The sequence below is a fragment of the Nomascus leucogenys genome, chromosome 22a, assembly GCF_006542625.1.
Source record: "Nomascus leucogenys isolate Asia chromosome 22a, Asia_NLE_v1, whole genome shotgun sequence".
Taxonomy (NCBI): domain Eukaryota; kingdom Metazoa; phylum Chordata; class Mammalia; order Primates; family Hylobatidae; genus Nomascus; species Nomascus leucogenys.
The window spans coordinates 79960080-79986340 of NC_044402.1; the positions used below are offsets into that span (position 1 = coordinate 79960080).

The 26261-nt window shown below is 36.6% G+C and overlaps 1 protein-coding gene across 6 annotated transcripts in view; it reads right to left on the minus strand.

Annotated features, from left to right (window-relative positions):
- The window catches only part of ZNF385B (zinc finger protein 385B), a 422583-nt gene that overhangs the window by 91935 nt on the left and 304387 nt on the right, over positions 1 to 26261 (minus strand). For 4 of the 6 annotated variants that reach the window (XR_004027926.1, XM_030803393.1, XM_030803392.1 and 1 more), the window contains exon 4: positions 7955 to 8097. Coding sequence is in view for 4 of the 6 variants with exons in the window: in XM_030803393.1 (XP_030659253.1) it covers positions 7955 to 8097 (143 nt within the window). In the remaining 2 variants the exon portion in view is untranslated. Of the gene's footprint in view, positions 1 to 5026; positions 5032 to 7954; positions 8101 to 13919; positions 13931 to 26261 lie in introns of those variants that run through there. The other 2 variants (XM_030803395.1, XM_030803396.1) reach the window with 2 other exon arrangements.

Genomic DNA, 26261 nt, shown 5'->3' on the forward strand with positions numbered 1-26261 from the left:
CTACAGCTCTGAACAGTTACACAAATACATATGCATGTATACAATGTGCAGGTGCTAAAAATAAACCTTACTTACTTATTGTCACATCATGTAAGTTGGGTATGTGCTTCAGTCTGCTCAGGCTGTCATAACCAAATACCATATACTGGGTAGCTTAAAAAACAGAAATTTATTTTCTCATAGTTCTGGAGATTGGAGATCCAAGATCAAGGTGCCAGAATGGTGGGGTTCTGGGTGAGGGCTGTCTTCCTGGGCTTGCAGCTGGCTGTCTTCTTACTGTGTCTTCCCATGGCAAAGAGGAGGGAAAGCTCTCTCTGCTCTTCTTATGGGGCACTAACCCCATCATGAGGGCCCCACCCTCATGACCTCAACTAACACTAATTACCTCCAAAGGCTCTATCTCCAGATACCATCACTATCAAACTGGGGGTTATGACTTCACCATATGAATTTTGAGGGGATATAAACATTCAGTTCGTAGCAATCTACATATATAAATATGTCTCATAAATGTACTTACTTTATCGTATTAAATTAATATTATCCATCTTGGTAAGTATTCAATTTATTTCAATTCAGAAGAAGTCTCTTCTTAAGGGGAACTAAACACCAAGTATTATTCCAGTTGTTTGTGAACAAAGATGAAAATTAAATCCAAAATAAAGGAAATAGGAGATCCTAATTCTAATGTAAGAAACAATTGTGTGTATTTTGGCAGCTCCCACAACATTATACATAGCCATTGAAGAATGACCATGGATAAACTGGCAAATCTAAAGAAAAACTAATAACAAAAAATGAAAACATCTCTACTAAGATAGAAAAAATTTATTTTTTCTGTTGTTTCTTGAACACTATAAACTTCAGTAATGATTTTCACTTTGCTGATGTTTCTTGGTTTTTATCTTGCCTTTATCAAGTCTATTTACTTCATTTTTTCCTTATAAGTTTATTGGGCACAAGGGGGTTTTTGTTTTATTTAATTTGCTTATCCTCTCCCCGAACCCAATACTCTTTACTACATATATTATATTTTCAATAAAATCCAGTAACTAATAATTTTGTTTTTAACTAAATACTCTTAAAGCTGGGGTCTGGGACGAGGAATGTAGTCAATATTTGCCAATATTCATACACCAGCCAAACAGAGAGAGCTGGGCACTATAGCTGGAATAAAGTTTATAACTATTGCCTTTAGATTAAAAAACAATGACAGTTCGGCTGGGCGCAGTGGCTCACTCCTGTAATCCCAGCACTTTGGGAGGCTGAGGTGGGCGGATCAGCTGAGGCTGGGAGTTTGAGACCAACCTGACCAACATGGAGTAACCCGTCTCTACTGAAAATACAAAATTAGCCAGGCGTGGTGGTGCATGCCTGTAATCCCAGCTACTTGAGAGGCTGAGGCAGGAGAGTTGTTTGAACCTGGGAGGCGGAGGTTGCAGTGAGCCAATACTGTGCCATTGCACTCCAGCCTGGGCAACAAGAGCAAAACCCCGTCTCAAAACAAACAAACAAACAAACAAACAACAAGAACAACAAAAAACAATCACAGTTCTCAGGAAAATATAAATTAAGTTAAACACTTGGGCTTATCACCTGGTCTTAGAAGGGACTCATAAATGTTATTATTCCCTTTAATAGATGGGGGAGTATAAACATTGAAAACCAAGGAACTGGGGCCCTTTCCTCTCTTCCAAAAAATTTTGTTGAGCACCTGTGTCAGACACCCAACATACTAAGATGAATAAGATAGAGCCTCTGTCCTCAAGGATCTGATGTTCTAGTGAAGAAGACAGATTAACAGATAATTAGACTATAGTGTGACAACTGGTATAATTAATGTAATCTGTGGCTATTTTGGAAACACAAAGGGTGGGACTTAATTCAGACTTGAAGAGTCACAGAAGCCTTTCTGGGAAGGAGGTGATATCTAAGTTGAACTTTGAATGACACACAGTTGAAGGTGGGGTAGAAATGGTGAAAATAGGCATTAGTGGGTAGCCAGGCACAGGCTTTGAAATATTAAGATCAAGATCTTTAAAACTTTATGTTTTGGTCCACACAGGCTTTTACCTATAAATGACTCACAACTGCCCCTCTGTAAAGTACACTGCTGAAGCACAGAGTTAACATTATCATCCTCCAAGCTGCGTCCTTGACATGTACTCCATCATAAATTATCAACGATCCAAACTCCGTCTTCCTTATCAAGTCTCTTTAAACTCTGCTTATACAAAGACTAAAATTATTTGCTTATTTTTACATACATAAGCATTGAGAGAGATTCTGTCAGTGGTGGTGGCTAAGGCAAGGCAACCACTAAAAGAACACCGTGAAGCGTATTTCTTCGTCAGGTACAACTTAGCATAGAACAGGCATCTATTCTATTTTGGAATACAATAGGATCTCATTTCATTCTTGCTATGTTTATCATATAATGTTATCATACTTCACTATAAGAAAGAGGAAAACATTATGTTTTTAAAAATCTACTTAAAGAGAATAACAAAACATCAAACCTCCAAAACTTTCAACTATGGTCTCACAGCATAGTGTTTTCATTCTTGTGATAATAATTATAAGATTACACAAGACAGGGATGCCCTCTCTCACCACTCCTATTCAACATAGTGCTGGAAGTTCTGGCCAAGGCAATCAGGCAGGAGAAGGAAATAAAGGGTATTCAATTAGGAAAAGAGGAAGTCAAATTGTCCCTGTTTGCAGATGACATGATTGTATATCTAGAAAACCCCATTGTCTCAGCCCCAAATCTCCTTAAGCTGATTAGCAACTTCAGCAAAGTCTCAGGATACAAAATCAATGTACAAAAATCACAAGCATTCTTGTACACCAATCACAGACAAACAGAGAGCCAAATCATGAGTGAACTCCCACTCACAATTGCTTCAAAGAGAAGAAAATACCTAGGAATCCAACTTACAAGGGATGTGAAAGACCTCTTCAAGGAGAACTACAAACCACTGCTCAATGAAATAAAAGAGGATACAAACAAATGGAAGAACATTCCATGCTCATGGGTTGGAAGAATCAATATTGTGAAAATGGTCATACTGCCCAAGGTAATTTATAGATGCAATACCATCCCCATCAAGCTACCAATGACTTTCTTCACAGAATTGGAAAAAACTACTTTAAAGTTCATATGGAACCAAAAAAGAGCCCACATTGCCAAGTCAATCCTAAGCCAAAAGAACAAAGCTGGAGGCATCATGCTACCTGACTTCAAACTATACTACAAGGCTACAGTAACCAAAACAGCATGGTACTGGTACCACAACAGAGACATAGATCAATGAAACAGAACAGAGCCCTCAGAAATAATGCTGCATATCTACAACTATCTGATCTTTGACAAACCTGACAAAAACAAGCAATGGGGAAAGGATTCCCTATTTAATAAATGGTGCTGGGAAAACCGGCTAGCCATATGTAGAAAGCTGAAACTGGATCCCTTCCTTACACCTTATACAAAAATTAATTCAAGATGGATTAAAGACTTACATGTTAGACCTAAAACCATAAAAACTCTAGAAGAAAGCCTAGGCAATACCATTCAGGACATAGGCATGGGCAAGGACTTCATGTCTGAAACACCAAAAGCAATGGCAACAAAAGCCAAAATTGACAAATGGGATCTCATTAAACTAAAGAGCTTCTGCACAGCAAAAGAAACTACCATCAGGGTGAACAGGCAACCTACAGAATGGGAGAAAATTTTTGCAACCTACTCATCTGACAAAGGGCTAATATCCAGAATCTACAATGAACTCAAACAAATTTACAAGAAAAAAACAAACAACCCCATCAAAAAGTGGGCGAAGGACATGAACAGGCACTTCTCAAAAGAAGACATTTATGCAGCCAAAAAACACATGAAAAAATGCTCATCATCACTGGCCATCAGAGAAATGCAAATCAAAACCACAGTGAGATACCATCTCACACCAGTTAGAATGGCCATCATTAAAAAGTCAGGAAACAACAGGTGCTGGAGAGGATGTGGAGAAATAGGAACACTTTTACACTGTTGGTGGGACTGTAAACTAGTTCAACCATTGTGGAAGTCAGTGTGGCAATTCCTCAGGGATCTAGAACTAGAAATACCATTTGACCCAGCCATCCCATTACTGGGTATATACCCAAAGGACTATAAATCATGCTGCTATAAAGACACATGCACACGTATGTTTATTGCGGCACTATTCACAATAGCAAAGAGTTGGAACCAACCCAAATGTCCAACAACGATAGACTGGATTAAGAAAATGTGGCACATATACACCATGGAATACTATGCAGCCATAAAAAATGATGAGTTCATGTCCTTTGTAGGGACATGGATGAATCTGGAAAACATCCTTCTCAGTAAACTATCGCAAGGACAAAAACCAAACACCACATGTTCTCACTCATAGGTGGGAATTGAACAATGAGAACTCATGGACACAGGAAGGGGAACATCACACTCCGGGGACTGTTGTGGGTTGGGGGGAGGGGGGAGGGACAGCATTAGGAGATACACCTAAAGCTAAATGACAAGTTAATGGGTGCAGCAAACCAACACGGCACATGGATACATATGTAACAAACCTGCACATTGTGCACATGTACCCTAAAACCTAAAGTATAATAATAAAAATAAATAAATAAATAAAAAAGATTATAATTGACCTCATTTCTTGTATTTTTTAATATTAACCTTGGTTAAAAATAAAATGATAAGATAGATTTCACCTAGTTTTCAAAGAACAAGTGGACTATTGAGTACAATATACTTTAAAAATTTGCCAACAATAAATTACGGCTGTTTTTCAAATATATTCTGCTTCGTATTGTTTGTAGAGGTCTATTATACACATTCAGAAAAACCATTTCCTCCTTCTATTTAATGATTCTGCTGAAAATTGCCTTCCACACTTCCAGAAAATAGCACAAAAGATTTCTGATTGAGCTTTGTTCACAATGAATGAGGCGGGAGGTGATACGGGCCAAAAGACTCAAGGACGTAAAGAGCCCGAACATGAATTTTGACGTTAAAAAGATTCTAATTCAAGTCTCAGTTCTTCCTTCAATAACTCTCTTTCTTCCTGTAGACAATAAGAGTAATAATGACTGCCTGCCAAAGTGTTTCAAGGTCTAAGTACTTTGAGAGATGTAAAACATCACAAATATACAATAATCCAGTATACTTATTAGTGGTGATGTAATAGCGTTTTCCTAGGAAAATGTGGACAATGACTTTCGTGACATTCCCTTAGGTATTCTGTTGGGTGAGTTGGATACTAGAATGGAAAAGTCTATAGGAAAAGAATTAGAGTAATTTAAATAGCAACTCACAGGGAAAAATCACAGGTCACCCAATGATCTCATAAATTCATTTCCTGCAAGATGATAGAGGGTCCCACTTGGAATGACTTAATATTTAATACACTACTAGAAGGGCTCCTGTTTGATAAATGCCATGCATATAATATAGGGGGAGTAAAATAATTATTTCATGTAGTTCTTTGTGGTATTCTTCACCTTAGCCAGATAGTATTTTTGTTTGAAAATTATGTTTATTTTCTTCCAAGAAGGAAAAAAATGAACTTATATTAATGTAATTATTCTTTAGGTTTTCTCAAATATATCATAAGATTAATTGCTGTGTACAATTAATCAAACAAACAAAATGACATGTTAGTGCATCTGTACCCTCTATGCAACATGAACAAACCGTTATGAAATTGTAATTTTATATTTAAAAATCCTTTATGAAGGTATTCTCTCCATTTTTGTTTTACAGCTCTTCAAAACAGGCAGATGTAAGACATTTTGATGACAAAAAAAGTGACTAACAGATTAGTGCTAATCATATGATTGCAATCGTAAAAAAAACTGTGACTGCGTACCTTTTAGGTATATGTGTAACATACTTCCAGAAGGGGATTAGAAGGATGGATACCAGTTGCTGACCACCTTCCGCTAGTGGAGGAAGTAAAAATATGTGCAGGGGTAGGGAATATGACTTTCTAATTTTACCTCAAATGCTAAAGTTTTATTTGAATTTTTGGAGTAAGTATTCATGTGTTATTTATGTTAAAAAATAAATAAAGAGGCCAGCCCAACGGCTCACATCTGTAACCCCAGCACTTTGGGAGGCAGAGGCGGATGAATCACCTCAGGCCAAGAGTTTGAGAACAGCCTGGCTAACATGGCGAAACCCTGTCTCTACTAAACACACAAAAATTAGCCAGGTGTGGTGGCAGGTGCCTGTAATCCCAGCTACTCAGGAGCCTGAGACACAAGAATCACTTGAACCTGGAAGGTGGAGGCTGCAGTGAGCCAAGATCATGCCATTTCACTACAGCCTAGGCGACAGAGCAAAGCTGTCTCAAATGAATAAATAAATAAAATAAAAAGTAAAAGAAAATAAAATAAAGAGAGGTGAGCCACAGTAAGCCATTTATGACTACTTGCATCCCGAATGCTGCTTCCTGACAACAACTAGACTTCAGCAATAGCTATAAATGCTAACTTCCAAAGGCACATTAATCAAAACACAAATACCTCATAAATGTTCTACGAAGTATAGCTTAATTCAGTTATGATTGGAATGTGTCACACATGTTTGAATAGAAGATACCACTGGCATCCTCAAGTTCACATTCTCTGAAATGGCGTCATGTGGTGTTCTGGGATGCAGCGGGTGGATCAATGAAACCAAGGCAGGCATGATTTATCCTATTGAGCCCCTCCACTGCTCTAGGAACAATGCTCACCTTTTGTAACTTTTTTTTTTTAACGGTTTGACTTGTCTCTGAAAAACTCAAAGAAGACAAAAACATTTAACTGTTTACTCACTACATCAAGGCCAGCGCTCTGTAAAAAGTTGGCTGATGCCCTACGCCCTAATTACCTTACAACACTAAACCCTGACAGAGGGCCTGTCAGCAGATTTTATTGACAATCCTTAAGGAAAAATCCTCTTGCTGTTTTCACTTCTTACAGAAGATAGGTTTGCAAAATGAAACATTTGGCGGTACTTCAGATGCTCGCTGCCTGGTGGTGTTGATAATGCGATTTTTTTTTTATTACAGCAGCATTTATAATGCTGCATCATTAATGTAGGCCATCATGCCCCAAATAACTGTATTTAACAACCAAGCAGACAATTTATGCATTCACCTGAACTGTTGAACCTTTTCTTTTACTATAAGGTTTAGAATCTGGCTACAGATTGATTTTATGCTAAATTATATTGTTGAAAGATGTCATGCTCCACTTGACACACCTACAAATGTTTTTCATTCAAATAAAAGAAGGTCAGCTGACCTGAAGAACATCAGTAATTATAGGTAATTCACTAACACTTATCCTATGTTTTAAAATGTCAAAGTGTCTTGCAGATAACTAATATGTAGATTTAAAATGAGTGTTTTTCTTTTTCTTAATAGAGTCAAATTCACATCATCTACAATAGCCCCCAAATAGAAATTTTGTTTGTGTAGGATTCACATTTTATCTAAAATATCTTCCAAATAAAAATGCAGCCAGAGAGATAAATCCTACAGTCATTTTTTTTTTCTAAGAGAAGGGAAAAAATCAATGAGTCTTGGTATCTCTAAATTGTATTCCTGAGCATGTGAATAACATCCCAGAAATGATGTAAGTTCTAAAGCCACTGGAAATTCTATCAAAATTGTGCAACACAACAGGTGAAAATTTTTCAGAAAATATTTTCTGTGGAAATATTTGTATAATAAACATACTGGCTATTGTTTGGGCTACTCCCATGGGTGAAGCATCATCTCTCATAGCACAACTGAGCAGCATAACCAATATATGGTCTAAAATTACACACTTTGGAAACAGGCTGTATCTATTGACTATTCACAAATGTAATGAAAGTGATGGAGGAGGACACAAATAAAATAGAAATGAATTTACTCACTGTGTTAAAATTTGGAAAGAGCCCAACAGCAGAACTACTGTCCACTGGAAAAGACATAAATGGTTTGATATCCAGTGAAGGCTGCATCATCAGGGTAGGTGTGCGCACAAGAGCAGGAAGGGTAGTAGTGTGGCATGTACTGCCTGCCAAGAACAAAACAAAAATGAATTCAATTTCTTGCTCACATCCATCTCCCTCCCAAACCTACAGTGCAAGAACAAGTCTGTTGAGCTGCAACTTGCAAGCAAGAGAGTTATGCTGTAAGTACGCAAATGGCACAGGAGTAGTAAACACAATACAAAGGATCTTCCTCCTCATTATCCAAGACAGTGATGCACAATGCTTCCCTATGGGCAAGGGCTGAGGGATGCTCAGATTCAGCCAGGACACCTAGTAGACAGATCCTACTGGCAGGTGGGTCAAGCAGAATGAGGACGTCCTGTTGGCCAACGCTTTGCCTCTGACTCGCCAAAAGTGCAGGAGAGAAGAGGGGAGGAACCCCTTGAAGCCAGACACTCTTTGCTATTAAGAATTACTGAACAGCTAGTGGACAGGTTTTATGCAAATCAGAGATAAATATAGGGTTTTTACAAGAAAAAGAAAACTTGAACCTGAATAGTTACTGTCTGCTCTCAAAGTTATGATTCAACTTGTTCTCTTAAAAAAAAAAAAAACCTTTCTGAAAGTTGCTCTTACTTTGAAGTAAATGGGTAGTCTAGACATTGGATAGTTAAAGACTAAAAGGGTTGATTATGGCTTGGCTGCAGACAGGGTGTTGGGGGTCAGGTAGTAGTTAGGACAGGGATTCAAATTTTTGTCTTCAACTTTTTATTTCTAATTTGTTTCGTATTATTGTAGCAAATATCCTTTTTAGCAGTTAAATTAACTGTCACCTCTATTTTTTTTGTTGACTATTTTTAAATTTTGTTTTAACTTTTGTGGGCACATAATAGGTACATACGTTTATGAGGCACACAAGATATTTTCATACAGGCACACAATGCATAATAATTACCTCAGGGTAAATGGAGTATCCATCCCCTCAAGCATTTATCCTTTCTCTGCATTACAAACAATCCAATTATACTCTTTCAGTTATTTTGAAATGCACAATAAGTTATTGTTGACTATAGTCAGCTTGTTGTGCTACCAAATACTAGATCTTATCTATTCTAACTATATTTTTATTTTTTAAGTTTTAATTTAACTTTATTATTACTATTTTTCAAGACAAGGTCCCGCTCTGATACCCAGGCTGGAGTGCAGTGGTGTGATCATGGTTCGCTGCAGCCCTGACCTGCCTGGGCTCTGGTGAGCCCCCAACTTCAGTCTCCCAAGTAGCTGGGACTACAGGTACATGCCCCCACACCTGGCTAATTTTTGTATTTTTTGTAGAGATGGGGTTTTTACCACATTGCCCATGCTGGTCTCAAACACCTAGGCTCAAGCAACCAATCAGTCTCGACCTCCCAAAGTGCTGGAATTACAGGTGTGAGCCACCACACCCAGCCTCTGACTATATTTTTGTACCTATTAACCATTCCCACTCCCCTGCCCTCTTCCCATCCTCTAGTAACCATCATTCTATTCTCTGTCTCCAGTTCAATTGTTTTAATTTTTAGCTCCACAAATAAGTGGGACATGTGAAGTATGTCTTTCTGTGCTTGGCTTATTTCACTTAACATAATGTCCTCTAGTTTCATCCATGTTGTTGTTACAAATGCCAGGATCTCATTCTTTTTATGGCTGAATAGTTCTCTATTGTATGTATGTAACTCATTTTCTTTTTCCAGTCATCTGTTGATGGACACTTAGTTTGCTTCCAAATCTTGGCTATTGTGCATAGTGTTGCTATAAACATGGGAGTGCAGATATGTGTTTGATATACTGATTTTATTTCTTTGGGGTATATACCTGGCAGTGGGATTGTTGGGTCATATGGTAGCCCAATTTTTAGTCTTTTGAGGAACAACCAAACTGTTTTCCTTAGTGGCTGTGTTAATTTACCTTTCCACCAACAGTGGAGGAGGGTTCCTCTTTCTCCACATCCTTGCCAGCATTTGTTATTCTGTCTTTTGAATAAAAGCCATTTTAACTGGGGTGAGATGATATCTCATTATAGTTTTGATTTGTTTTTGAAGATCAATGATTGAACACATTTTCATATACCTGTTTGCCATTTGTATGTCTTCTTCTGAGAAATGTCTTTTCAGATCTTTTGCCCATTTTTTATTCAGGTTTTTAAAACAGACTTGTTTGAGCTCCTTATATAGTCTAGTTATAATCCCATATCAGATGGATAGTTTGCAAATATTTTCTCCCATTCTGTGGGTTGCCTCTTCACTTTGTTGACTGTTTTCATTGCTGTGCAGAAGCTTTGTAACTTGTGATCTCATTTGTCCATTTATGCTTTCCTTGCCTGTGCTTGGAGGGTATTACTCAAGAAATTTTTGCCCACTCCAATATCCTGGAGAGCTTCCCCAATTTTTTCACATAGTAGTTTCATAGTTTGAGGTCATAGATTTAAGTCTTTAATACATTTTGATTTTATTTTTGTATATGGTGACAGATAGGGGTCTACTTTCATTCTTCTCCATATGGATATTCAGTTTTCCCAGCACCATTTATTGAAGAGACTGTCCTTTCCTCTATGTATATTTTTGGCACCTTTGTCAAAAATGAGTTCACTGTAGATGTACAGCTTTATTTCTGGGTTCTCTATTCTGTTCCATTGGTCTATGTGTCTGTTTTTATGCCAGTACCATGATGTTTTGGTTACTATAGCTCTGCAAAATAATTTGAAGTCAGGTAATGTGATTCCTCCAGTTTTGTTCTTTTTGTTTAGAATAGCTTTGGCTATTCTGGATCTTTTGTGCTTCCATATACATTTTAGGATAGTCTGTTCTATGTCTGTGAAGAATGTTGTCATTGGTATTTTGATAGGGATTGCATTGAATCTGTAGATTGCTTTGGGTAGTATGGACATTTTAACAATATTGATTCTTCCAATCCATGAACATGGAATATTCTTCCATTTCCTTGTGTGTGTCCTCTTCAATTTCTTTCATCAATGTTTCATAGTTTTCGTTGTAGAGATTTTTTACTTCTTTGGTTAAATTAATTCCTAGGCATTTGATTTTAGTTATAGCTATTATAAACAGGATTACCTTCTTGATTTCTTTTTCAGATTGTTTGCTGTTGGTATATAGAAATGCTACTGATTTTTGTATGTTGATTTTGTATCCTGTAACTTTTACTAATTTTATCAGTTCTAGTTCTTTGGTGGAATCTTCAGTTTTTTCCAAATATAAGATCATACCATCTGCAAATAATGATAATTTGACTTTTTCCTTTCCAATTTGGATGCCCTTTATTTCTTTCTCTTGTCTAAACACTCTGGCTAGAACTTCTGCTATCACCTCCTTAGGTATCTGGTTTAATGCATGAGTAGAAGATTTATAATGCTCCTCTCCAGTAACAAGCATCCTTCTTTAGTGTATTAACTTTCATGTAGTATAGATAAGTAACTGCTGGTGCAGGTAACTCTCTGATAGGCAGGCTCTGGCATGTAAGGTTTGTTTATTTGTTTGTTTGTTTGTTTTAATGTAACAACTTTATTGAGGTATAACTCATATACCAGACAATTCATCTGAATTGTAGAATTCAATTATTTTTAGCATATTAACAGAGTTGTTGTATTATTCCATTTTCATACTGCTATGAAGAAATACCTGAGAGTGTGTAATTTATAAAGAAAGAGAGGTTTAATGGACTCACAGTTCTACATGGCTGGAGAGGACTCATAACCATAGTGGAAGGCAAAGGAGGAGCAAAGACTTGTCTCACATGGTGGCAGGCAAGAGAGTGTGTGCAGGGGAACTGCCTTTTATGAAATCATCAGATCTCATGAGATTTATTCACTATCACAAGAACAGCATGGGAAAAACGTGCCCCCATGATTCAATTACCTCCCACTAGGTCTCTCCCATGACATGTGGGGATTGTGGGAGCTATAATTCAAGATGAGATTTGGACTAAACCAAATCAATTGTAGAACCATCACCACAATCAATTTTAGAACATTTTCATGACATCTAAGGGAAACTCTTATCCGTTAGCAGTCACTCCCCATTTCCTCCTAATATCCCTAGCTCCTGGCAACCACTAATCTATTTTCTTTATCTCTAGATTTCTCTACTCTAGACATTTCATTTAAATGAAATCATATAATATGTGATGTGGTCTTTTGTGACTCACTTCTTTCATTTGACATAATGTTTTTGAGGTTTATCTATGTTGTAGCATGTATCAGAATTTCATTCATTTTTAAGGCTTAATAATATTCCATTGTATGGATTTCCCAAATTTTGCTTATCCATTCATCAATTGATAGGCATTTGAATTACTCCCACTATTTTGCTATTATAAACAATGCTACTTTGAATATTCATGTACAAGTTCTTATGTGGATATATCTTTTCAGTTCTCTCAGGTATATACTTAGGAGTCAAATTTTGGAAATTGGTCATCTGGTAACTAAATGGCTTAATATTTTGAGGAAGTGGCAGGCTGTTTTCCAAAGGGTCTGAAACATTTTACATGATTACCGTCAGTGTATGAGGGTTCCAATTTTTCCTGGCCTGCCTATATAGGACCACACAATAATTATATACCTAACATCCCCTATTGACTTCAAGGAGAAATGAACAGTATGAGATAATGCTCCAACTATTAAAATTTCCACCAATCTTTTATACAGTGTCCCAGACTCATTAAAATTTCTATTTCAATGATCCTTTTTTGGGAATGAATTTTCTTAATAAACTCTGCATCATATTTCAAATCATTCCAGAACATTATTGGCAATAGTGTTTAATGGACTGTTATACCTCATTTACATTGATCCTAAAAACAGAAGAGAAAAAAGAGAGAAGGGTGCCTGAAGCACTTACCTGTAATGGCAAGTCTTCAGGTCAGCCCCATCCATTAGGGAAGACAGAGTAGCACTCAGCAAAAATAGAACCAGCCAAAAGTATAGATTGAGAGTAGTTTTTTTTTCTGATGCTCAAGTTAATACTCTGATCTCAGCATGTGATTCATATAACCACCCTGTATTTAATTACACATTACTCTTCAAATTAGGTAATGTTAACTTCAGTGCTTGTAGATCTAAGATGATGTATTATATAAATATATCGAATGTTGCAGGGGCACTTATTAAAATATTTTAAAAGTTTTGCTTTAAACTCTTAGCTAAATTAAAAAACAGAGATATTTCTTATGTTAGCCTAATGGCCTATTTTAATTTATTATTACTATAATCATTAAAAGTCTAAAGTAAGCTATAGACTAATTCTACTTAAAGCTGAATGACAAACAAATGTGTAATTATTTTGCCATTGTGAGTCTCCTGGAGGGAAGCAAAATTCCTTCTCTAAGCCCACAATGGTGGCTCTGATAATACTGTGTAATACATGGCTCCCTAGGGCCTGGTGAGAGTCACTTTGTACTAACAAACCCAAATCAAATAGAATGCAACGGGGAACTTCACAAACAGATTACTCCGTCAACAAAGATTGGAATGCGCAATGATCCCCCTTACCCAATCAAATCTCTATGCTAATAAAGACAAGGCTTGAGAACTACTTAGCTGCCACTACTCATTAGCATAAAAAACTTAGCAGCTGTTTACCATTTCATTAGCATTTTAACGACAGACAATTTGCTATGTTAAACACAGATTTTTTAAAGTACTGGTAGATCTTCTGAATAAATATAAACTATACTTTCATTAATCCTTCACCTCAACCTTGCTGTTTTCAATTTTAAAACCTACTTTTTAATACTGCTTCACTAGGACTTATTGCTTGTTTTTGCAAATGGTAAATAAATAGGGACAAAGTGCATTTTTTTGAACAAGTTATTTCATGCTCTGATCTCTCTGTCTTCATATTTCAGATTTTGCTGCTGCTGCTGCTGCTGTTAAGAATCCTTTCTTCTCACCTCTGGGTGCCCGAAATTCAGCAGGAGTTACAAGCGGAAATTTGGCCCAAATGCATTGCACTCTGAAAGAAAATGCTTAATTTCTCTAAAAGTCAAGGACTTGCTGAGAAAAAATGTTGAAAATATAATGAGCAGGCATTTCAATGCAAAAGGTGATATAATATACCCATTATGTTGCTATTCTCATGGGACAGAACCAACCTTTGACTTTTGTATAAACTATTTGGCAATATTACGTAAGACACCTCCTATTTGTAGTTCTGTTTCAGAACATAGAATATAATCTGGTATATATCATAATCAATAAAGTCATAATGAATAAAATCAAAATAGGGTGCCACCCTATTTGATAATAAAACTTTCATATCACTGAATGCATATATTTATCAAACTTCCTGTACTAAAATGAAATACACATATATAAGCATGCATACTCCAAAAATTTAGTAGGAATAATTTAACACTTTTGAGACAGGAGTAATACAAGGTGGTCACAGGAGAATAGAAAATTCCAGACAGCAGTTTCACATGTTTAGCAGAAGAAAACTGTTGAAATAGCTGCATAAGGTAGGGGCTGATAAGACCCTGAAAAACGAAGGGCCAAGCTGGCTAAGACTAACTGGACTCAACATGGCACTGGATTTGACCTAGGTTTCACCTAGGATCTCATTCTACTCTCATTAACATACTAAATCACACACCACCAGTGTAATGACAGTTCTGAGACCACCCATATTGGGTGTAAAAATGGGTAGCACACAGTTCCAAGAAATCTTCATATCTTTCCAGGAATCTTCATGAATATCCCACCACTTGATTAAAGAAACCCATAAATATAGAAACTCCAAACCCTGTGATGTGACTCACTTCTCATGAGTATGCCCACAATCCCCTTCCTTAAGTGTGTACTTTTCACTTTGCAATAAATCTGTACTTTCACTCTATCCCAATTTGTCCTTGAATTCCTTCTCACAACAGCATCGAGAGTCTGGACACCAGACAGAGTCGAGGTCTCACAGGCGTTTGGGGATCTCCTTTAGTCCACCAGTTTCACTCTTATCATGGAAATTCCATGTATTCATATGAATATGAATTCCCATTAGAATGCAATTAAATTTCTTCCATACATTTCACTTTGATGGTAAAATACAAGTTGATTCACCTATAGCTATGAAACCAATAATATGTAAAAGACAATTTCCTAATATGATCATAAGAAAACTATTATTTCAGCCAACTGCCTCTGTAACATAATAGGTACCTTATTATGTTAATGGATTATGTCATAATACATTACAATACAACATTACTTAAGGACAGATGACACCTGAAATTATTGCCTTAGTCTTTGGCCTTTAGATATATAATCTTAAAAGCCCATTTAGATTATAACTTTGAGAATTCCTAGTGGCTCTTCTTTATATGCCAAAACAGAGGCAAACAAAATACCTCATTCTTCAAAACAGTATGCCAGAGTCAACAAATATGCATGAAGAAGCATTTGCAGAATGAGATCAAATCTGTATCTATTCTATATCCTGCAGGAGTAGTTTCTTCTTATGCCATTATTATGCATGTTCCCGTCAGTGAGTACTGAAATTAAAAACTTAACGTATTATAAAAACCTATTAGGGGAGGCAATGTCAATTATAGAACTCCAAAAGATTTCTTTAAAGAAATTTAAATGAGTGGCATTTCAGATTTTCTGCCAAACTCAGTTTTCTCTTTTCATGCTTTCCCAGCTTTGTTGCACCTAATACTGCGTATTTTTTCTCTCATCAGGATAATTGCCATCACAGCATCTCCTCCACTTCTCTCAGCATTTCTTTTCTTTCATTAATCTGCTAGGTGAAGAAAATAATTTACCAAGAGACTATCAAAGCATGGCCACTAAGAGGTGGCTATATGAATAGGGGAGGTGACTGATAAAGGATTTTGCTTTCGAAAAGTTCTCATAATAGCAATAACAGAGATAACATTTTTATAGAACATACTATGTAGCAGGCACTATCCTAAGTTCATTACAATGTAGGTATATATACTCATTTACATATACTCATATATATATATACTTATACATATTTAATCCTCGCAATCTGATTAACAAGGTATTAGCCCCATTTTACAGAAGAGAAACTGAGGCACAGAGCGATTAAGCCCAACTTCATATAGTTTGTATGTAGAGGAGACAGAATTAGAACCCAGGCTATTTGACTTCTGAATTCTGCTTTTCACTACCATGCTATGCTCACCAAATTGTACAGGTGAAAACACTCCAGTCATATAGATACATTCTTCAGCTGAGGGAGAAGCATTTTATCATAAACCTGAGAGATTTAAAATACTGGACCTCCAAACAGATATAGTATTCAACTGGGAATTAGTCGAGACTTATTTGACCTTAGTGTAGTATCTGATACTTAAATAACCAAGATATATAATGAATATATTTATCTAAAAAGAATCTTCCCCAAATAATAGTATTATTTGACTCCATAAATACTTAGGAGGGACTAACAAGGCACAGTGCTAACAACTACAGGGATTATGAACTGTGTCAGAACTTATTTTACTTTTTAAGATAAGAAAATAATAATAACAACTGCTACCATTTAATGAGATTTTACTGCATGCCAGGTAACGTGCTAACTGATTTATGTCCCTTATTCTTATTAAAGTATAATGCAACTCTATGATATTTATATTATTATTCCCATTTTACAGATGAGAAAGGTGAGGTTTAGAGAGATTAAAATCACTCAGTATGTGGTAGAGCCTGCATCCAAACTCCCGTTCATCTGACTTTAAAGCCCATGTCATCATTCCCTAAAGTAGGTTATATGTAAAGCTGTTACATGAAAAAGATTCTGTCATCAAATACATTTAGAAAATCTTGCTCCAACAAAGCTTAAAGCAGTTCTTTTCTGCAACGCATCTCAGAGTTTTTAATATACTAACAGGCACTGTAGATATCTAGGCAGAAAAAATGTCTTCTCTCAATTTTTTGAGCATAGAATCAAGCCTTAAATTTTTTTTTTAAGATGACACAGGCAACACTGTTCTACACCTGTTAAAAGCACCAACTCAGGAGACAGATATGTTAGAAGCTGAAGACTCCTGGGTGCACTACTTTCTTGTGCAACCTTGGACAAGTTATTTTACTTATTTATACCTCCATTGTCTTTTCTATAATTAAGAAAAATAAGAGTAGCTATATCATAGGATGGGTGGGAAAACTAATTGAGATTTTTCTATGCAAATTGCCTAAACCTGTGCCTGATACAGAGCCAGTATTGTATAAGCTTCAGTTACTGTGGTTACTAACTACTCCTAATCCTTGACACTGTGCCATATCCCAGGAGAGCATGAATAGTTAAATCTATTAATACTTAACATAAATGGCGGGGGTCATGTGTTATAAAAAAAATGTTAAGTAGGTTCAAGAGAGAAAGAAATTGCATCTGGTTCATAAATGGGGTTCATAAATGTTTCGACCGATGAGATATCTCTTAAGATAAACTTTGAGGAATGACTTGTGTTTTGAGAGGTATATATGGAAGAATGGTGGAGGGAACTGTATAAAAAAAAAGTATAGAGAAAACAGAAGATGTTGAAGTTAACATTTTTTAGGCTCTCAAGGTATTCTTACGGTTTCTGGATTAAAAGGTAAAACCAAAAATAGAAAAACAGAGTATCTTTGTGACCTTGGACTAAGCAAAGGTCTCTTAAACAGGAAACAAAAGATGCTAATCATAAAAGAAAAAAATTGATGAATATATTTTATTAGTAAGAATGTAGGAATAAGACACCATCAAGAAAATGAAAAGGCAATCCACAGAGTGGGTGATGATATTCACAATAAATATTTTTTGACAAAGGACCTGAATCTAGAATACAGAACTCCTACAGATCAATAAGAAAATGATAACACTAGATAAATGGGTAAAAGACTTGGACACTTCACAAAAGCATATATCAAAATGGCCAATAAACATACAAAAACAGTGCTTAACTTCATTAGTAGTTAGGAATATGTGAATTACAACTACAATGAGATATCGCTATATATCCACAAGAATGGTTCAATTTGATGAAGATGAAGATAATATTAAGTGTCGACAAGGACACAGAGCAACTAGAACCCTATATTAAAGTGTAAATTGTCACAGCTACTTTGAAAAACTACTTGGTAATACCTATTTAAGCTGAATATATACATACCCTATGACCCAGAAATTTCCCTTCTAGGTATATACCTAACAAAAATGATTTGTACTAGAATGCTTATGGCAATATTCTTCATAATAGCCCCAAACTGGAAACTAGCCAGTTAATCTATCAACAATAGAAAGAATAATTTTTGTATGTTTGCACAGTGAAACATTCATACAATGACATACAGCGATGAGAACAAATGGCACAGACTTACATGCAACAACCAATAGATCTTGCAAGCATAACGTTGAAAAAAAGAACTAAAATAAAGGAGTACATGCTGTATGATACCATTTATATAAAGCATAAAACCAGGCAAAGTAATTTATTCTGTTAGGATAGTGGCTTTCCTTATAGAAAGGATGGGATGAGGTGGGGGGTGAGATGACTAAAACAGGGCATTCAGAGTGTCTTCTAGGATGCCAGAAATGTTCTTTCCTTGATCTGGGGGCCAGCTACACATGTATGCTATATTTGTGTACATTCATTCAACGGCACACTTTTTTTTTTTTTTTTTTTTTTTTTTGAGACGGAGTCTCGCTCTGTCGCCCAGGCTGGAGTGCAGTGGCGCAATCGGCTCACTGCAAGCTCCGCCTCCCGGGTTCACGCCATTCTCCTGCCTCAGCCTCTCCGAGTAGCTGGGACTACAGGCGCCCGCCACCACACCCGGCTAATTTTTTTGTATTTTTTAGTAGAGACGGGGTTTCACCGTGGTCTCGATCTCCTGACCTCGTGATCCGCCCGCCTCGGCCTCCCAAAGTGCTGGGATTACAAGCGTGAGCCACCGCGCCCGGCCTCAACTGCACACTTATGTGCACTTTTCTGTATGTTATAAATGAGCAGAATTTTTAAAAAGTGCAGTCAATACTATTAATTCTAATGAAATGTTTTGACAGATATAGGCAAAATTTCCCAATAAGAATATCTTCAAATACTGTCAAGTTTGTATAGTTTTAGGATGACAATGACTCAACTTTTTGAGTTCTTTTTTTTCCACTGCCAGCTTGATTTTGCTCAAAATGGTTTGTGAGCAAATAAAATTCCTCTTTAATGCTGATGCTTCCTTGCTGAATTTAGGAAGTGAATAGGGGAGACTAACACAGACTCTAGTGATACCAAAGAGAAAAATGTATATCTAGAACTCTGAGTCTATAAAATCTAACAATTGGCAGTTACGTGCCTGAATTTCCCTTAGGGAAGCTCAGGGTTCTCCCTAAAGAGCTCCGACAGCAGCCACCATGGCAGCAGCCTGGCAGAATGTTACATTTAAAAATAAATCCTTCTGAGCACTGCACTGAAGTTGATAAGCAATAATGAAGTGCTGCATCAAAAAACACCAGAGAAGCCGCATCAGGAGGGATTTAAAGCCACAATGTCCTTTGGGTTTTGTAGTAATACGCCAGCTTTTACACAAAACGATGAATCTTTCACCGAGATGCAACAGATGGCTTTTCAGATGCTGTGGCAAGAGAATATGTACAGCCAAGTGGTGATTCATTTATACCTGAATATCTTGCCCACTTTGATTTCTTACATTTAAGTGTTGTTAAAAAAATGGATAAGATTTATTTACTATACTGTACAAACTATAGTTTGGTCAAACATGTGACATACTTCACTGGCTGCAATCCTTTTTCAAAGCAGCGTTGAAAAGTATGAGAATTTAAGAATTTAAATAAATTTATGGGGTTAAAACTGAATTTAAAATATTTTTCCTTTATCATAGTTTCTCAGCTTATAACCCAATAGTAGTAAGCATGATCATGCAAAAAAAAAAAAGGAAACTGAAAGAAAAAACGGTATTCTAACAAATGCTTTCTCAAGTTTTCTGCAATAATTTTTAAACACCTGACTTACCAAAAGGGAATGTCATGTGCTTAGTTTCTAAATTACTAAGTCTTTGGAGAAGCCAAAATTATCTCCAGACAGGGCTTTACTAAAATTGTCTGAGGTCAAGAATGGATTGGGAGGTCACAGCGTCTGATGAAATTTACTGGCATAAAGACCTGGGGCGATGGTCCTGAGCTACATTTGCCTGGTGACTCTCCTCAATGGCATTAAGACCCTTTCTTGAAGTCTGAAGCCTCTTTCTATTACAAACAGAGGAACTACTTGTTGAACTATTTGTTGTCCCTGATGCTGATGCTTCCTTGCTGAATTTAGGAAGTGAATAGGGAGACTAATACAGACTCTAGCGATGCCAAAAAGAAAAATGTATATCTAGAACTCTGAGTCTATAAAATCTAACAATTGGCAGTTACGATGGCAGTCTATAGCATGCTAAAGACCTAATGGCAGTGCAGAACTATCATTTATTTTGGAAACCTCCCTAAAAAATACAACCTGTCCCAGGAAAAGTGCAACAATGTTACTCAAGTCACTGAATAGTTCTAGAAGAATTATATTTAATACAATTTCAGAGGTAAGCATAATTTAGGAATCTACCCTTCATTTTGTATAACAAAAATGGGATTTGGAGAGCTTAATCTACCATGGGACCTGACTGATGCTAGAACCAAACCTAGAGCTCAGTGCCCATGAACACTGTTTTGAATATTTAAGTCTGTACAATCAAAGATGTACAAGAATCATACATTGTCATCACTACCTTCTTTAAAAATTCAAGATTAGGCCGGGCGTGGTGGCTCAAGCCTGTAATCCCAGCACTTTGGGAGGCTGAGGCGGGCAGATCACGAGGTCAGGAGATCGAGACCATCCTGGCTAACACGGTGAAACCCCGTCTCTACTAAAAATACAAAAAATTAGCTGGGCGTGTTGACGGGCGCCTGTAGTCCCAGCTACTCGGGAGGCTGAGGCAGGAGAATGGCGTGAACCCAGGAAGTGGAGGTTGCGGTGAGCCGAGATCGCGCCACTGCACTCCAGCCTGGGGGACAGAGAAAGACTCTGTCTCAAAAAAAAAAAAAAAAAAAAAAATCCAAGATTAGCATTTGGTGTGTTTTCTTTTTCAATTTTGACTGAAATTTTAAAGAGAGTATTCATTTAATTAAATGAGATTTTAATTTTACTGCTTTATCAACATGATTAATGGGAGAAATTCAATGAAAGAAAAGCCAGTGTGGCCAAAAGCCAACATTTCTTTCCAATTTATAAAATAGCACAGGATTGATTATAACAGTTCATTTTATTTTATTATATATATGAAACATATATGTATATAACATATATATACATACATGTTTTAGATTCATAGGGTACACATATAGGTTTATATAATGGGTATATTGTATGATGCTGAGGTTTGGGCTGCTAGTAATCCTGTTGCCCAAGTAATGAACATAGTACCTGATAGGCTTTCAACCCTTGTCCCCCTCACTCCCTCCCTGCTTTTGGAATCCCCAGTATAATGCCTCATTTTAATACTTCTTTTAATATTCCCAATGGGGAAAAAAAGAGATGAACAAAGCTCATTACAACTATGCTTTAACCATACTGTTTGGATCAATATAACTAATTTAAATAGCCTCATGGTAGGAGGCACACTCACATTTGTGTTGGTGGTTTTTATATTGAAGTACTATCAGAATCACAACAACAAAAATGCTATCTGAGAAGACACATTTTTTCAAGTAATGGCAACTGACCTTCTATTTGAGATCAAAGCAGCAGGCCTATTTAGACCTCTGGCTCTGTCTTCAGGCCTCTCCTCTGCAGTTCACACTAAGAGCCAGGCTAAAGGGATCTGGATACAGCAACTCTGAGGTCAGGGCACCCAGCTGCTGCTACAAATTCTAGCTCTAGGGCACAAAATATTTTTTCTCCTAGTTTCAGAGAATTTCAGTTCCTGCTTTCAATGTCTAGGCTGTGGTATTTAAGAAACAAAAGGAGGGAAAAGAAAAGAATAGTGGTTTATATAAATTATCCTTTTTAAAAGGATATTTCCCCCACCCCAAGCTTGTTCAATTTGAGAAAACAGAGTTAATATTTGCTCTGCTAGTGCTCTCTACTCCCACCTTGGCAGAGAAAAAAGGTTTCTTTAGCTTAAATATTAACCAAACACTTCATAGCTATTCAAAAGTAGGTGCCCATGTTAAAAACAACAAAAAGTAATAAAATCCCAGAAAGCACAACTTGGGAATAGATAGAAACAGTAAAATCTGCTCTAAACCCTTTTTGCACATGTATCCCAAGGCCACCAGAATTACAATGCACTATAGAGTGTTCATAAAAAATTCTAGTAAAGTATGATAGTCATGGTGGCCATCATAGAAAAGGCCACTCTTGGTCCTCCATCAGCAAATAAGCCATTCTCACCCAGGAGTGGCAGAGATGGCTTCCATCTGGCAGCCAAGGTTGCTGTGCAAACAGCATGAAAGCCCCTGTTCCATCCCTATGGAAACCTGGTATGGGGTGCCTGATCTGGCCATGCCAAGGCCAGAGTGAGCAGAGACTGTGAGTATGGGGTAAAATTGGAGCTACAATGGGAAAAAATGGTGAGGGATGATCTGGAGAAGGAAGAAAGCAGTGAGTTTGGCTTAGTTTTGCAAAGTGGATTAGAATTAGTATGAATTTCTTGTTAGAAATTTCCTAATATCTTACTCCGAAAATGATTTTCTTCCCTTTCACCTCTTCATTGTATGACAGAAATCTGTATAAAATGAAGTAGAGTAGAGCAAAAACTGCATGAGCAGGAACAACCTAGTGAAGCAGGGCATCTAAGTTCTTCAAACACTCCTGTGGGCCACTGGAAGACAATGTGAGCTCACCCTTTTCCTGAGAAACATGGAGTGTTCTGTGACCCAGGGAATGCTTGAACTCTAAAAGGTCTCCAGTGGGTATTTAACAGATTGGGCCAATAGTTGGCCTGGCTTCTTGAAACTCTGCCATTGTTCTGACATCCTAGAAACTGATGCTACTTGCTTCAGTCAGGTAGGCAGCTTCTGGGGCACTAGCGATGTGCAAAACATCTCCAATGAACACCCAAGTATTTTCTGCACATGAAGGCCCTCATCATAAATGACTGCCCCGGCCCTGTGCATCATGTTACTCTTGTACTATTATACTGACCTTGTACCAGACTTTCTTACATGAAATTTCTTTTTCTTTATTTTTTAACATAGTCGTCAAAATTTTTACTTTACAACTTGACTGTCAGTTTCTTTTTTTAATATCATATAAAATTTATGGTGTACAATGTGATATTTTGATGCATATATATATATATATATATATAGTGAAGTGATCACTATAGTAAAGCCATTTGACATATCCATTATCTCACATGGTTACTTGTGTGTGTGGTAAGAGTACCTAAAATCCACTCTTAGAAATTTTCTAACATACAAAATAATATTAACTACTGTCCTCATGCTGTACCTTAGATCTCTAGATATAGTCATTCTACATAATTACAACTTTCTACCTTTTGCCAATATTGGCCTACATCTCCCCATATTCCCCTCTCTCCCACAATCTGACAGCCACCTTTCTATTCTCTGTTTCTACATATTTGACATTTTAAAAAAGTCTACATATAAGAGAGATCATGCAGTATTTTTTTTTTCTGGTTTATTTCATTTAAGGTAATGTCTTCCAGTCTCATCCATGCTGTTGCAAATGGTAGGATCTTCTTTTTAAAATCTGAATAATATTCTTTATATGGAATTTCATTTTGGCTCCCCAAATAATTCCCTCCTATCCCAGCAATGAACACCAAAAGTCAAGGCCATAATGACTTTTTCATAAGAAGTCCCACTGAAAGTAGAGCATTTCCTCACAGCACTCATTATTTTCCTTTTCAATGATTTGCTTTATAAAGCAACAAAGGAACGGAAATACTTTCTTTTAAAACATTTGTTTTAACTATTGGTCTCTTCTGAACTTCAAACAGACTGTTAAGGTCCCTTTGCTTTAAAAGACACCAAAGGAAAGTAAACAATTCACAAAAATGGACCTAGTGCTCAATGTATTTAACTTGAGAAAGCATGTTTCCAGCTAAAAGGAATGCAAAAAGAATCCAAAGTTCCAAAACCGCACAATCTCTACAACTTTCCAAACTTTGATTGACTTGTATCTCTGTCTCCTCTTCTCTAACACCCTCTTTCTCTAACTCTCTCTAATCACTGTTTCCATAGTCTCCCTCTTTCCCACCTGTCTTTTCTGCCTCTCTCATCTCTCCTGTTTCTCTCCTGTATGTAGCATCTCTGTCTCTGTCTCTCTCTGTTTCTGTACATCTGTGTACCTATCTGTGTGCCTCTTTCATCTCTTTGTCTTTGGCTCCCACCATAATACTTCCAGGGAACTAGAAAGCACTCATAAAATTTGTCATTTGCCTTATTTTGCAACTACATTGTATTAGTTTTGTTTTTAATGTTTGCTTCTATAAATCAAAAGATTAATAGCAAGATTATTGTAGTATCAGGACAAGTTTGTCCCTGTGACAAGATTTAACAAATTAGACCATATCTCTAGTTCTGTCTCCAGTAGTCACGTCAGTTGCAACAACTGAGGATTGTTTTTATTACATGCTCCCACGATGGTATCTACCATACATGTGAAGGAGAGGGACAAGTTAGAAACTTGAGTGCACCATAGAATTTTACGGTATATTTTTATGGAAATTCATCATTGTGTCCTGGGTTATACAAATACTATACCATTTCATTGGACAGCAGAAGGTGCTTTTACATATATTAAGTAACTTTTTACATATATTTTACACACACCACAATAAGTAGTTTTCTAAACTTTACATGGCTTATGATCATCCCGTGTTTTTCTGATGAAGAAAATGATGCTTGGGATAAATAATTCTATGAAAAGCAAACATAGAAAACAAAGGCCATGATGAATATAGCACTACAAAAAATTTTCCCTAAATCAGGTATGTAATAACTAAACTTAGCAACATTGTCTGCCAAGAGGTCACACATCAGTGTCTCAAGGACCTTGGAAAAATTAATGCATTTCTGGCTTTAACCTATTCATTTTTTGCAAGTCCACTGAACCCTCAGTGTTTACACCTCTAACCCATGAATAAGATAGAATAAAAGAAGTCGATGCTCTTTCAATATTTTTCAAACCCCCTGAAATCCCACTGGAGGCTATAAGATAAAAACATCTTCCTGGTGCCAAGAGTTCCTGAGTCCTTTTCTAATAATATATTTATTCACGTTTTACAAATGGCAAAATTGAAAAAAAAAAGGTGGGGAGTAAGGTGGGGGAAATAAAAGGTGGGGAGTAAGGTGAGGGAAATAAAAGGTGGGGGAAAATAAAGTGATAACATTAAAATAGAAATGAGAATTTCACAAGTACCTATTGTATACATACAAATTATACCTACTCTTATAACAGACAATACTCCCTCTTGAGGAGCTAAACTTACCTGGTTTCCAGAGAGATTTCTATGCCCAAGGGTCTAAACAAACATGAAACCATTGAGCTTTGACATGAACTAGATAGAACATTAAAACTTGAAATGGTGCCTATCATAAAAATCATGTGACAAGAGTGCAAATCACCCACGTCACTCAATTTGATTACAGGCTACCAGCCACTATTCTGTCAATCTTAATGTGGATTCTTGGACATGTAAAATCATCAGCTTAAATATACTTTCTGAAAAGAAGATAAAAAGGAGAGAGTTCTAACATAGTTGGATTGAACATGAATCTCATTTTTACCTAGTAGTTATTCTGACACAAACTTTGAAAGAAAGGGGAACAGTAGCTCATAAAGGTTAAAGAAATGTGGGAAATCAGTTACCTCGTCATTATAGTTAGTAAAGTGGCTCAATAGTACAACTGAAATACAAACAGGCTAGGAAAATCAAGATACCATTAGACAAAGGAGTTGCAAAATTAGCAAATTCTATTTGTCTTAATTCTGATACTTTTCTCTTTTTCTGAAATTCATTTGACCTGTTTTATATTTTTGTCACATATTTCATAAGAAAGTTCCTTAAGGTGTAAATGTGGGTCAGTTAGCAGTGCTTACCTTTGTTTTTAAGATTACAGTCCACGTTCACGTCTGCATTTGAGCATTGTACGAGATGTTACATTTAAAAGTAAATAATTCCATCATCTCAACCTGGTGCTCCTGTGAAATGTGGTGCTAGGAAACAGCCGGCAGG